Consider the following 14,768-nt stretch of genomic DNA (forward strand, 5'->3'; position numbering starts at 1 on the left):
GTTCCAGGTTAACAGATGTGCTTGGAGGTGGAGCTGCTATCTTTTATTGTTATAACTCCTGAAAGGTATCACAGAGAATTTGAATTCTAATTTCAGTTTCATAAAGACTTGACATTAAAATTCACAGTTGTGTTTTTTGTACAAAGGGATTAGTGCAGCTGGAGATGGGGAAACAGCGTGTAGAATTCTCTCCCATGTGTCCTGTGGAATCATTTTAATATCCACTTCACCCACCTTTATCAGCCGTTGCTGGAGGTGAGGCTGTGTGTTAGGATGTGGGGAAAGGAGTCATTTATCTCTGCATTTCATTGGTGTTCTTAATTGAAAGTTAATGTGCTGTTACAGCAACCAGCTCACAATTAAGTGCCTTCAGATTCTGAGAGGTGTCTGAGGAAACGTGGGGTTTCCTACTGTCCAATTACCAGAGCAGCCTCTGGGTGAGCAGGGACATGGGAGGGGACTGGGATGGGTTTGGTAATTACCTGGAGATTGGCAGTCCCTCTAGTTACTTAAAAAGAAAAATTGACTGCTCAGTCCTGAGAGCAGAAGGTAATGATGGTGTCCTGAGCATTTGAGAACAAACCTTACACAGGTTTGTGGGATTCAGAGGCCCTGAGAGGTTGTCTGTGCTATCATGGAAATTACTGCATCTCAGCTTTGAGAAGACTGTCCATATAGGTTTGTTCACCAAGCACTACTAAGAATAATTTTGTCACTTCATTTTTCCCCTCAAAAAAAAAAAAGGAAGAAAAAAAGAAATGGACTTGAATTTTATTTATTGGATAATGACAGGTTGATGCTTGTGCAAGCCTGGGGCTTTGGTGTGCAGTGCTGCATGACTGCTGGACAGGCAAGGCCAAGTTCCCAGGTCCCCTCTGACAGTTTCTGCAGCCACTGATATGTGCAACTCTAACAACTCCAGTAGCCTTTCACTCTGTCTTGCATCTTCTACCTGTGCCATTCTCTTGTGCAATATTTTGAGACATTCAAAGCCACATAAAGTGTCATCTTTTGCTTGCTAAGTGTGACTGAGCCAGGCCTTGTGCTGAGCCTGCTGCACACAGCCTTTTCAGTGTCTGTGGCTGTGAATATTGCTGAGCAATCTTGTGGCTTTGCTTGTTTTTCCTAAGGTAGTAAGAGATTAGAAGTACTGGCTTTGACATTAAATTCTTGGTTTGCGTATTGGCTCTGAAAACTCTGACCCAGTTTAAGGTGTATCACTGGACTCACCAGGAAAGCAGAGAACTGTGTTTGTAGCACCTCTGTGACTGTGTTCCCCTTTGTGTTCAGGTTCAGGGAGCTGCAGATGTGCACTGCCCATATTTTACTGAGATCTAGGTTTGTCAGTCTACTTTGCCTCCTAATTGTTCATCCAAGGTGATGAGGTCGTAATAATTGTAGTATAAATCAATGCACCTTCAACTTTGTGGTGAAGGTTACAGGGCTAAATTGTCTTTTAACTCTCTCCTGTCAGGAATGTCAGTTCAGATGGAGCAGAAGCACGCAGAAGACTGAGGGAGTGTGATGGCTTGGTGGACGCCCTCCTTCACGCTTTGCAGTCTGCGGTTGGCAAGAAGGATACAGACAACAAGGTGAACTTGAATATTAAAACTTAGTGGATATTTCCATTAACTTAGGTGGAAGTGTTGCACTGGGATCCAAGTTCTCTTTGCTAGTATCAGAAGAGGATTATGCTGGCCTCAGAAAACAGAGCAATTATCCTGCTCTCTGGTATCCATGGTACCACGGTGGGGACCAGGAGGGTGTTGCTGTTTCCTTTCCATGGCTGAGGAGGGGAGCAAAGGCTGGTGGCTGAGAGATGGGGAGAACAGTCCTTTATTGTCAGGGACATTATTGCTGTTGTTCTGCATTACTTAATTGGCATTTATAAGGCAGTCTCCAAATCAGAATTGAGTCCCATTTGCACAAAGCAGCAAAGGAGTCAGTTCCCATTTTAAAGACTTTATTCAGCACCATCTGTAAAGACTGTAGTGCACAGACATTAAGAAATGCCTTCAGACCTACAGCACTTTCACTGTGGCTGTTTTTTGGTGCAGATTTTATTAACCTGTTTTATCATCATCTTATCCTGTGGCACTTTAAAGTGTATTTATATACATAAGGAATATCATAAGTTTAACCTGTTTAAAAAAAAGCATACTGTTGCTTTGTAAGGCCTGTAAAGCATCATTATTTTACTCTTTTTGAGTCCCACCATGTGATGGCCCGTACAGGAGAGTTATAAAGCCCTGTCACTTAATCAGGTAATTTTGGAAGTGGATTTTGTAACCACCTGGTGGTTTCCTTTGCAACCTACAGGGATTTGCTCTTGTCAGAACCCGACGTGCTGTGGATTAGCTATTGCTACAGGACAACGTGTGCTCTCATTGAAATCCCCCCAGGGCCTAGGTTTTGACCCAAAGAAAATTTAATAAAATGGGCCCCTTGGGGATTGTAAATGTTGGAAGAATGAGAGAGAGGCTTGTATTAAAATCAGATCCTTATATGATCTTTTCCTGCTGTGTGTTTGATCTTTTGGTGAATTGTATTCTTTGTTAAGATCAAGTGGTATTTTTGATTAGAGAGTTTTCAATTTGAATGGGTGCTATTTATGAAGTGCTTCACTTTTCAAAGAAAAAAATTGGGTTTAGAACAAGAATGAACTTTCATTTAAGGATCTTGTCTAAATCTTCCTCGAAAGCTACGTTTTTTCCCTGGGACAGGTGGGCCTTTTCTTCATTTCCTCCGAGCCCTCCACTGTACAATATAGTGGCCTGTAAATAAGAGGGTTCATGACTTCTTGTAACCCCAGTTTCTCTGTGACAGTCTGTGGAGAACTGTGTGTGCATCATGAGGAACCTTTCCTATCACGTCCACAAAGAGGTCCCCGGAGCTGATAAGTACCAAGAACTAGATGCGGGTCAGACCACGGGCACAGGAGGCTCTCAGAAGAAGAAGAAAGATGATGCTGGTTGTTTTGGTGGAAAAAAAGCTAAAGGTATGTGTTGCAGAGAGCTCAGAACTGGAAATGGGGTAAATGCTGCAGTGCAGTCCTGCTCTGGTTGCACCTTCATCGTGCCAGCGTGGAGGGGTGTGGTTTGGGGAGGTCCATGTTTGCAGTATCATGGCATGTGTTTATCCCTCTGTTGCATCACTACTAAATATTTGGGATTTTTTTTCCCACGATTGATGTAGTTTTGTTTGGTTTTAAATAGGAGTGGTGCATGCTGACAGGTGACACTGCTGTTGGAAAAAGGTGGATGTGCTCTGCCTCCCCTGTGCCTTCCTGTGTTCTTACATCTGTCAGATCTCTGCTTACTCCACTTGCTTGGCTGTGTTGCTTGTGTGCCAGGCTCAGGAGGCCAGGCCAGCATGCATCCATCCATCCCTGGGCATGGCACGCCTGGCTGGACATCTTCCATGCCCCCAGTCTCTCAGACTTGAAAACAGACTGAAAGCCTCCCCTCCCACTCAGCCAAAATGTAAACCTCCTAATTCAGTCACTCTTTCAGTAATTTAAATTGCAAACATGATTTTGTAGCTTTTAATTGTCATTCACTTTTAGACCTGTTCTCTCCTCTGGGGCATGAGTGTTGCAAATGAGTTTCATTATAAGAGAGGATTAATAGTCTCAGTAAACCCCCTTCAATGTTTCCTTCACAAAGAGACACTCAAATTATATCCGTTTTCTTTGTTGTTTTAGAAAAACTACTATTCTAGACTGAATTCTGTTTTCTTTGTTGTTTTAGAGAAATGAATATTCTGGATGAATTCAGAGATAAAGTAATTCAGTTTTCTATCTCGGCTTCATTCTCCTCATTCATGTGTACACACATCCTGCCTTATTGTTTATAGCCAGGTATCAGAAAGAGTTTTGACCCTAAAAAGAGCTGACATGGAATTGTTTGAGCTTGACAGGCTGAGTGCTGCACATGACTCTCTCTGTGATCTGACCTGTGCACTATTCAAATGCTGTGTTTCCATGGGTGTTAGGGAAGTCATCAGTGGGAACTTGTTTCTGCAGACTAGTCTGTCATCAACCAGATTTAAAGTGCTTCTTAGGAAAAAAAATAAATGGATGGGAATCTTTTAATGACTGGGGGAAAAACTAAAGAAATGATACCACCTGGCTGGGCAGCCTGCTCTCCCAGTGAGTGAGTGACCCTGCAGTGATGCCCTCTGGAAACCTCGTGTGTGCTGGGGCTCCAGCCTGCTCTGCCCCTTGCAGTCCCTGTTGTTTTGGGGCTCCAGAGCAGCCCAGTCAGGGGGAACATTTTTGGCCATGAAGCTCGGGGTGCCCTGGGGGAGCAGGGCAGTGTGCTGGTGGAGGGCTGTCCCCATCCCCTCCAGGGCAGTGCCAGGGGGCTCTCAGGTGATGTCCTGAGTCGAGTGTCTGCTGCCTCTGGGCCGTCTGCATGCCCAGGGAGTGCTGGGTATCACCTGAAGCATCAAAGCATGTCTTTTTGGACAAATTGGCCTCACAGTCATCTGATGCTGAGGATGAGCCTGTGGAGTACAGTGAGCAGTGCAGGCACTCAGTGACAGCCTGGGTTTGTCTCTGTGTGTTCAGCAGGAAATTTCAATTTCCAAAGAAAATTTTAATGTTTTTTCCCCCTTTTTTGCAGTGCTCTTTTTAAAATGTGCTGTTCCCCAGAGGGAGATCAGCTGGTGATAATGCTGAGCTCACAGCTGCTGGGATGTAGGTCAGAAGGGTAGAGGGTAACAGACTGTTGTGTTTACAAAGTAAAAATTAAAATCCGTTTGTAAATGTGCTTTTAAAATCATAAAGAGAGGCTCCCTTATCTCGCTGTTAAATGTATGTGGCTACTGGTCTGAACCTGCATTAATTTTTTCAGTCTAGGACTTTACAATAGATCAGTTCTTTGTCTCCCTTCTTGTTTGCTTAATCCTGCAGTGTTTCCATGTTTATTTTATTTCATGGTCATTGATCACAGCATTTCAAACACCTTTGCAAAGGGCTAGTCATCCTTCTGTCCCCTCAATTCTGTGAGCACCTTTTCATTTAATGAAAAGAGAAAGAAAAAAAACTGTGCAGAAAAAGATTGGGGTTTTTCAGCAGGAACAAAAGGGAGAAAGTGGAATATCTTGTTTTGATTGGGGTTTTTTAATTGATGAAACTTCTACAGTATTCTTGTAATACTCAGGTTTTGAACCTATTCTGTGAAATTCTGCCTCTTTGTGACTGTTCCTTTGTATTTCTTCATCCTGTAAATTTTTGTTTTCCTTTTGCTGCTTTTCTGGTAATTAGAGGAGTGGTTCAATCAAGGTGAGTCTGCAATACTTTCTTTCCTCATCGCCATAACATGCTTTGTTCAGCTTTCCCATGCAAGGCTAAGAGCTGACATGAAGGTCTCATTCATCCACCTTCTCCTCTGCTCCCCCAGCACATCCTCCTGTTCATTGCAGCAGGCAGAGGAATCCTCTGAGGGAGCTTTGGCAGCTTGGTCTGTCCACAGCACGAATAGAGATCCCAAGGTTTTCCTCCTTCCTGGTGTGAGTGCAGTGAGGGAGCTGATGTGCAGTGAGGGAGCTGATGTGCAGTGAGAGAGCTGATGTGCAGCTGGGCTGCTGACCCTGAGAGAGGGCCCAGCACAGCGAGCACCTCCCCAGCCCTGTCACACCAGGAATGGCTCTGCTGGCTGCTCTGGGCAGGGATGAGTGCCAGGAGAGCCAGCACCTGGGATGTGTGTGCTCAGGCAGGGAGCCCTGAGTGCCAGCTCCTGGGATGTTTGTGCTCTGGGCAGGGAGCCTGAGTGCCAGGAGAGCCAGCACCTGGGGTGTGTGTGCTCAGGGCTCTTGGGCAGTTTGGCTGCTTGGGCACTGACTGGGCTGCTGCAGCTTTGTTGCTTTGGAGCAGAAGAGGTGGGTGTAGCTGCCCCCAGTGCCTCAGGGGAGACACCCTTTAGTTTCTCATCCCAGCACAAGAAGTAAAATTACAGCTGGAATACACAGGTCTCGAGGCTAAATCTTCCCTGCTTTCTCTGCTGGGAAGTTGATGGGCTGTGAGTGCCCTGGAGACTGTCACTGAGGCTGATTTGGGGGGTGAAGGCAGGGGCACTGTCAACTTGTGACACTTGCTTCAGATCGTGGGTTCCAGAGGGTTGAGCCAAAGGAGAATGCTGGAGAGAAAAAAACCAAACAAAATAACTGCTGCACCCAGCAAATGGTGCTTGGTAGTGTTCTGTGAGACACGGATTGCAGACTGTGACTGGGGAGCTGGTGGAGGATGAGCTTGTTGGCAACACAGAGCTCAGCCCGTGCCTTCTGTCGCTCTGCAGTCGGGTCAGTGGGTGTATAACAAGCACAGTATTGATGGGGGGGTAGAGGAGGTGTTAAGGAGAATCACTTTCCATTACAACTTTTATTTTAACCAGAAAGAAAGCATTTGGGAATTATACCTTCAGCAGAAGCAGTCTGGCTGCAAAGCTGGTTTGATTATCTGGTAAATCCAAACGACATTTGAGGAAGATCAGCAACAACATTTAGTGGTTAATAACACTGGGTCACACTTGAGAGTCTGTGCTGAGTTTCTGACAGATTGAAAATGCCAAAGGTCGTGTTTTGGTTGTTTCTTACATAATGAAAAGTAGTGAGGGGGGAGAGGGAAAGAATTTTAATCCCACTGTTTCAGAGACTGTAAATTGCATCTTGCACAAGCAAGTCTCATGTCAGGCAATTTTCCCAAACCAGAGTGCTGTGCCAGTTCCTACAGCCAGCTCTCATTAAACAGACCTGTCAGGCATGTTCAGAGCTCTGTCTGTCTCCTGGCAAAGTTTGGAGCTGTGCTTCTGATCCAACAGTGGTGGCTTTTCCCTGGCGTGCCTTGGGCTGGAAAACTTGGAGAACCTGGGGATGCATCGAAGGGTAGACACTGAAATGTAAAAAACCAGGATCTTAAACTTCTCTTCCCCTGCACAGAGGTGGCCATTGAGCATCCCTGTGGTGATGCACAGCAGCACACCCTGGATGGGAGGATCTGGGAAGGGACAATGTGTGCTCCATCCAAATGTCAGCCAAATACAAATACATACAGATGTGGGCTGTGTGTGTGCCCACATCCCTGTTGGGAACAAATGCAGGAGCACTGCCAGCAGGGTTGGGGGCAGAGCAGCGTGTTCAGAGCTACAGAATCTGGTGATGAAGCTGGTCATGTGCTGTCAGTTGGCATGGGGATGCTGAGAGGTTTGCCATCAGTAGACTCTTGAACTTGTTAAATTTGGTCACCTTTTTAGAAACTCCAGTATTTGTTGTCCCTGTGAAAATCAAATGGGAGAAATACCAGCTGGGCTGCAGATTGAAACCTTTGCCTTTCTGGGTGGATTTGTTTTGGAGTCTTCTTACAGTTTGGTCACCTTCTCTCTCTACGAAAGCGCTGGAAAATGTCTGGGGTGTCTCTGAAGCTAGCCTTGATGAAGCAAGTGATTTGTAGAGTTGGAATCCCCTTGTCAGAGCTGTGTGTTCTGAACTGCTGCCATGGGCAGACAGCTGGCCTGGCCTGCAGGGTGGGAGTGTCTCAGAGGGCTGAGGGACAAACAGCCAAGGCTGGGGGAAGCTGGGCCGTGTTCGCAGGCTGGCCCAGACCTGAGGGGCAGGGACTGCAGAGACACAGGTGGAAGGGGCTGTCTGAATGAAAGATGGGGTAGGAAATGAGCAGCTGCTTTGGCATTGCCAGCTCAGAAGAGGTAGCAGCCAACACTACACTCCTGGACAATCTCTTCCTTAATAAGCTGTGCATGGACACAGAGTCCTTATTAAACACTGCCACTGGGAGGAAGGGAATTCTTCCTGTGCCATCTCAGTTCTGCAGGGCTGATACCAATGCCAGATCCAGCCTTTAAATTATAGAGAGAACTTCTACAAGGAGTAGTTGTGTTGGGTAAGGTCTGGCTCTCTGAGTACGTGTTCTGAGGTTTAAACTGGTGCCAGAGACATAAAATTTGGGGTCATGTGAAAAAACCAGTTTGTCCTACTTGTAGATAAGATGGAGTCACATTTATTGGTCTGCCTTAAGTCTGTAATCTTTCCTAAATGCTGACTTCCTTCCTTCAATGCTTTTTTTTGTTTTAGTTCCCTCTGCCCTGCTTTTTCCTGTCAGTGCTCTAAGGGTCAACAAGGGTTTGCAGCCAGTGACTGGGTTCAGCTGCTGTTTTGGAATGAGACATCCTTTGGTGATGTACAGCACCCTTTATCTCTGGTATTTGGTTCCCCAAACAACGTGTTCTCATTCTTTCATGGAGCAAAAACTTGATGGGAGGCTGCAGAGTGCCTCTGATTCCTGTCCCTTCCTTTAGAAAAGACAGCTTTCAAAGGAGTGGCATGTGGTACCTGGCTGCAGGACCTTTTGGCAGCTTAGATGGGCTTTTACATGCTTTCATTAAGGAAATCACTTCAGATAAGCAGAACTACTTAGATGCATGTTTTGGTTTGCACAGTAGTTGGAGTTGGCTGGCGTTGTGTTGGCATTTCAAACCAAAAGTGTGTGATTCCATCACTTCCCAAAGAAAGGGAGTAGATGGAATACTACCTTGAGGGTGTTTTCCTCCTGATGTTATTTCTAAATATTCATATTGATATCTAAAAGCTCTAATTCTCCTCTATCCTGTACTCTGTGTGTTTATCCTTTTGTCAAGAGTAACCCACTGAATTCACTGTGCATGTACCAACCACCCCCCTGCTATGACAAGGCAGGGGCTGGGCCTTTCCCATCTTGTGACCTATTGCCAGTCAAGAATCAGACTGATCTCCTCATTACATTTTCAAGGATCATTTTCCTGTTTGCTTTTAAGCCTCCTGACTGGTGGAGCTTTCAGCCCTTTCTGCAGAACCCCCATTAACAGCCTGGTGCAGTCCCTGTGCAGAAGCCACTTCTGGCAGCTTCAAACTGTGTTGCCTGAATTCATCCCATTGCACCTACCTCTCTGCTCTTGAGGGAGAGGGACTCAAGAACTTGATTTTTCCCTCTCAGAATAATTTGGGAAAGCTAAATTGTACAGTGCTGTCTTCAGAAGCCTTGCAGATTCCTGCAGTGCCTTCCAAATCTCTGTCTCTGCTGCCAGGATTCCTCTGATGGCAAAGTGCCTGCTTATCCCACAGAATCCATGTGGGCTCACCCAAGGCACTGTGTCTCCTTGGGGGGACAAGAAGAGATGAAAACTTCCCTCCCCAGCTGTTTACCTAACCTTGAATTCTCAGCCCAGCTAAAACTGAAGTCCTGGGTTTGTTCTGCTTTCTGTGAAGGATTGTATAAATTAAAGCTGATGTAATGGTTTAAAACTGTTTCTTAGCAAAAGTATGGAATATTTCCATTAGTTTTCAATAAATAGTAAAAATGACACTTTCATCAATTGAAGGGCAGTTCAAGGTTAAGTTGTTGGCTGCTGTCTGTACAATATATTAAATCTTCCTGCCTGGCAGTTGTGTTGAGAACAGAGGCTGCAAAGCAAGCCTGTTGGCTTTTTGCTCTGCTGCCGAGTTTTTGCTTCAGCTGGGCTTCGGGTCTGTGTGAAAATAACAGGTAAATACTGGGCTGAGGAGGGAGAGGCATGGCTTTGCCAAGGAGGGAAATGGCACAAATTTCCAAGAGTTTAGGCACTGAAGTGCTGGTCCTAAGCATGTTTGCAGATCAGCCTGCAAGCAGCACGGGTTTTTGTCCCTGAGTTGCTCATACAGAGGCCCAGCTGGACTGCAGGGCAGGTACACACAGTTATGGGTAACTGGCTGTGATTTGTATTCTGGGGCTGTATCTTCTGTCATCTCCTAGATGCACATGACAGTAACTTACCTGTCAGTATGCTGACAGTCTTTTCCATATCTTGTCTTCTGTTTTTTTGCACAGGAAAGAAGAATGGAGACTTGGACAGGAATTTTGATACACTTGATTTGCCTAAGCGGTCTGAAGCAGCAAAAGGTAATGCTAATGTTTGTGCTTTTGGAAGTCACAAGTAGCCTGGGAGCTGGAGGCTCTTAAAGGGATGTGAGACATGAGCATATCGGGCTGATCTCTCTTTTGTAGTCAGTTAATTGTACTAATGGAGGTGTCAGTGCATGCTGTTATCTAGGATTCAATCCTGGATAGAACCAGCTTTTATATAAAGCTGCTGAATTGGTGGAATCTTGTAGAAATCTGTCTGGTTTGGTGTTAGGTGACTGTAGCTCCAGAGAGGGGGGAGTACATGCTCTCTTTCTTTACAGCTCCATTTGTACCCCCCTTACAGACATGGCTGAAGGATTTATGCAGTGGGTGAAGGTTCTTAGCACTGACATTTCCCTTCCCTGGCATCCCTGTCATTCCTCAATGTTCTGTCCATTGGAGGGGATGGCAGGGAGTGAGGGGATTTGCCTTTACTGATAGTCTTCCCCTGAACACAGTATTCCTCCCTGTCTGTAGTGAGCAGGACTTGCAGTTTTCCAAAATCAGGAGGTCCACAGAAAAATTCTTCTGCCCTGCCCTTCTGTATTTCAGGTCTGGCAGAGGTGAAATCTTTCACAATCTGCATTCCCTTCATGCATGCATGGTACTTTTTTTAACTGGAGATTAGGAGGCAATTTGGGGTCTCGTCTGAATTCTTACAGCATTGGATGGTGTTTGGAGACTTGCACAGGTTTGGATTTGAAGTGTGTGTGCAGTGTCACTGCAAAGATTCAACCATTGCCATGGCAACTGCCTCAGTGCCACCCTGCCAGCTCCCAGGGCACCCTCACCTGCATGAATACCCTCAGCTACCTCAGTGTTCCTCAGAAGACAAATTTTAAACTCTTCCTGCCTCACTTCCAGAATTTGGGAGAGTATAAAGAGACAGTGTGACTCAGTGGGGAGATCCATGGGTGTGGAATACCTTAATTGTGCTCTTTTTGTGACCTTGATCAAATCAACTTATTTGTGCTTCAGTTCTATTGCTGATATCTGAGGGCAGCAAGAGAGGCCAGTCTGAGATCCTTAGAGATGTGCTGATAGTCAGGGATGGTGGGATAATTACACATATTTAGTGCTGCACTTTCACTTAAATTCACAGTGAGGCTCTGGCTGATGATATGCAAGCTAATCCTAATATATAGTGCAAGCTGTTCCTAATATGTAGATGGATCTAATCTATTTACAGACACCCTTTACAGGGGATAGTCTAAACACTCATTTTCATTTAGAGCATTATTGCACAAGATACAGTAAATCTGTACAAGATTTAAGATCCTAATGTACCTCTTAGCAGCTGCAGTGCCATCCTGTTGGGAGAGCTGCAGGAAACGTCTCCTAACCAACTTTCCCTGGAATACCATCAGTTCAGGGCTGGGTGTTGATTACAGTGCAGAGCAAAGAGGTATCTTAAGGATGCAGGAAAAGAAAGGAATGCAAAATATAGCAAGGGCTTCAGTGTTTCCATTCCTTTCTAAATGTCATTGGAATGTAGGTGCCACTGAAGGGAAAAGATGGAAATCAAGAATTTCTGTGAAGAAATCTGTCTTGCCTAACTTTCTTTAAAATGAGATAAAAATCCTCCACGAGGCTGTGGTAATGCAGAAGTGATGTGGCAGATCTGATGGGAGCCCTATCTGTCTCTGAGCTTACACAGCTTGTTATCTTCTTCAGGTAGTAGAAATCTCACACTCTTGAAGAGGTTGTTTGATAATTTTGAGATACTCCCATTTAATCTAAGTCAAATAGACTGCATATCTCATGCTAGATAAGGTCAGGAGATTGCTCCCCATGCATTTTGAAAGAAGCCCTTTGACAAAAAAAAAAATACATGAGAAATTATTCACCTGTGTGCCAAGAGTAAAAAACTCAAGTAAGTGATGCATTTTTGTTCACTTTTTTCCTGGTAGTTTCCTGCCAGGCATCTCGTTTACATGAGAGTTCCTGGATATTCAAGGTTGCTTGAACTTTGCATTGTTCAGTAAAATAAGGAAAATGAAATGGAAGTTTTAAAACCCTTAAGAGCTCTGGTCTGATCTCTGCCATGGAGTATAATTGCCTCTGATGAGATCAGCTCTCAGCTGAGCAGAACCTCGTTACTAAGATGGGAAAATCATGCAAGTTTTAATGATCAGAAGCACTCAGATTGAGTGACACAATGAAGTGCTATTTCAAAAATCAACAATTATAGATTAATCTCTTTCATGTATTATTAAAGCCATGTTAAAGGGAGTTTTCAGCTGGAATCTTTGTGGGCAAATGAAACTGCAGTAATAAGATTTGTTCGTGCAATGCAGCAAATGAACATTGTGGTAGTGAACAAATATTGGGGTGTAGTGTTAAATTTCCTGTAATCTCACAGTCAACATCCATGGAGCTTATCTGGTGGATCTGCAGATGAGCTTTCAAGAACTTGACATCATGGTTTCCCTGCAAGACATTCTTAGGTGTGACCACTGAGCTTAGTTGAGTGTGCTTACGTTGCTGGAAAAACCATGAACTAGCAGCAGCAAACTAGTTCAGACCTATTTTCTACCATCTCTGGAAACTTTTGGTCTCCAGATTACTTTAATTGTAAGAATTTCATCTTGTTCTGTAGTAAGAATTTCATCTTGTTCTGTAGCCAACCATCATAAACCCAGAAAGTTTTGCAGATTGTGGGTGGGGTCTGGCTGGTGTCTGTGTGGAAGGCAGAGCTTTCTCAGTCCTTCTTCAGGACACCTGTCCTGGTGGTACAACAGCTTAGGAATGTCTTCGTATTCTGAACAGTCCAAAGGGTCTTGTGAGTTATAATCTAGTTTAAATGCTAGTATTTTACTTTTTTCCCTGGAATTTGTTTGTTCTGGAGAGAAATGAATGAATGAAGGCAATTCTTTTTTTCAGAGTGATGGACTAGAGTCTCCTCCTGATTGCTCTTGGTTTTTTAATGGGAATTAGATTTTGCTGCAGCACATCATTTGAGCAGCCCTGAAACCATTTCTAAGCCTTTAATAATTTTATGTGCTAGACATTCTGGCAGGGGAAAGCTTCCAGTTCAGGGTTGTTATCTGTGGTAAACTGGATAATGTCAGATGGGAGAACTTGCAGTGCTTTCAGAAGCTGTCTCATCTGATATTAAAAAGTAAATGTATATGCTCTGGCAGTGTCCAGGGTACTGCTGTCCTGATGAGGAAAGAGTGTGGAAGAGAAGCTTCTTGTTTCCTCTTTGTTGAAAGGAGCATATTTTTTTCCTGATGGTCAGAGAGGGAGAGGATGCATTTCGGCGGGAAGCGATAAGAGCTTGCACAGAGGAGGGAACAGCTCTGACAAGAAATTATGAATGCTGTCCTCAGAACCTGCTAAATTTAGGACTTTCAGAAACTGCTGCTTCTGAGGGGAAGGGGGAAAGTCTTGCTGAAGTGCCTTCCCTGGTATGAAGTAGGTCAGTGGCAGTGATGCTGCCTCCTCTGCACTGGCACAGCGATGCCGAGCTCTCCGGGCACACGTGAAATCCAGGGCACAGCACAACTCCCTGGCTTTGTCAGTCCCTGTCTGTGAGCAGGAGCAGCACAACTCCCTGGCTTTGTCAGTCCCTGTCTGTGAGCAGGAGCAGCACAACTCCCTGGCTTTGTCAGTCCCTGTCTGTGAGCAGGAGCAGCACAACTCCCTGGCTTTGTCAGTCCCTGTCTGTGAGCAGGAGCAGTCCCTGTGTGTGTCTGAGCAGGAGCAGTGACAGGGGGCTCGTGCTCTGGGGAGGCATCAGGGTGGATCAGGTCTGTGTGGTGGGGAGCAGTGTCTCAGGTGAGAGGCTGCTACAGGGTTTGCTGAGAACAGTCAGGATTGATGTGTGTCAGCCCTCGAAGATGCTGTAGAGGTGGGAGCATTTCATCCTCCTCATCTGGAGGTGTTGGATTGTCCACCACTGCTCCTCAGTGCTGGAGCATGGGAGGAGAAAGATCAGAAGAGCAGAACAGCTTTTTGTATGGAACCAGCATTAGGTTATCCCTGATTAAATCCAGCCCTCTGTGCTGTTTGGCCCAAGCAGATCTCATGGCTCATTGTTTATGCACACACACATCTGATGGCATAACAGCTGATGCTCTGAGGTGCTTTGGGTGTTGAAGTTCAGCTCTAATTTCAGTTTCTCTCATTAGGGAGCTGAAAGTTTTCAGCCATAAGGAGATGTGCAGTTCCATTTTAGCCTAGTGGATGAGCTAACTCATTTTCTCCTTCAAATCAGTTATTGAAGTGGTTATTAATTCATCTTTTCTGTTTTGATTACTTAAGCTTACTTCCATTTTAATGGGAATGTATTTAGGAGAGCGTTGTGCTGAAATGCTGAACCATGCTAAAGCTGCCTGTAATGAACAAGTCTGTTTTGTTGCACCAGGGACCTCACAGAAAAGCTGAATTCATTTGAAAGCTCAGCTTTGTGTACACACTTACCCTGGTCAGCAGCCTGTGTAGGCAGGGAATGAGATTTTGGATGAACTTGTCAGCAGGTGAATTCCTTCTTCTCCATTATCTGAAACCCTCAGTCACTTCCCATGGAGCCTGATGCTGATGATAGATTTTCTATTCCAGAAGGTGAGTGTTTAAATTCCCTTATAAATCTTTGTATTACTGCTCCAGGAAATTAGACTTCCTGGCACTGTCAGGGTAATGACTTTAACTTAGTAGATTACAAAAGTGCCAGCAATTTTTCTTCAGCTAAAGGCAACATGTAGTGAAGGAGAGAGAAACTTCACTGAAGCTTTACTCTGGCTTTAGGTTTGTAATTAAGATTGGCTGCTGTTTGCATTTCACTGCCATTTAAATCTGCTTTCTTTAAATCTTTCCAAGTTGACTCAAACACTCA

At 44.9% G+C, this 14,768-nt stretch overlaps 1 protein-coding gene across 13 annotated transcripts in view; it reads left to right on the plus strand.

Annotated features, from left to right (window-relative positions):
* ARVCF (ARVCF delta catenin family member) overlaps positions 1–14,768 on the plus strand; it is a 238,427-nt gene that overhangs the window by 186,584 nt on the left and 37,075 nt on the right. For 10 of the 13 annotated variants that reach the window (XR_007900049.1, XM_051769102.1, XM_051769099.1 and 7 more), the window contains 4 exons: positions 1,475–1,592; positions 2,827–2,998; positions 5,270–5,287; positions 9,857–9,928. Coding sequence is in view for 12 of the 13 variants with exons in the window: in XM_051769102.1 (XP_051625062.1) it covers positions 1,475–1,592; positions 2,827–2,998; positions 5,270–5,287; positions 9,857–9,928 (380 nt within the window). In the remaining variant the exon portion in view is untranslated. The remainder of the gene's footprint in view (positions 1–1,474; positions 1,593–2,826; positions 2,999–5,269; positions 5,288–9,856; positions 9,929–14,768) is intronic. The other 3 variants (XM_051769092.1, XM_051769093.1, XM_051769097.1) reach the window with 1 other exon arrangement.

This window comes from Manacus candei, unplaced genomic scaffold (assembly GCF_025592945.1).
Source record: "Manacus candei isolate 608988 ecotype Guabito, Panama unplaced genomic scaffold, ASM2559294v1 h1tg000103l, whole genome shotgun sequence".
In the NCBI taxonomy this organism is placed as follows: domain Eukaryota; kingdom Metazoa; phylum Chordata; class Aves; order Passeriformes; family Pipridae; genus Manacus; species Manacus candei.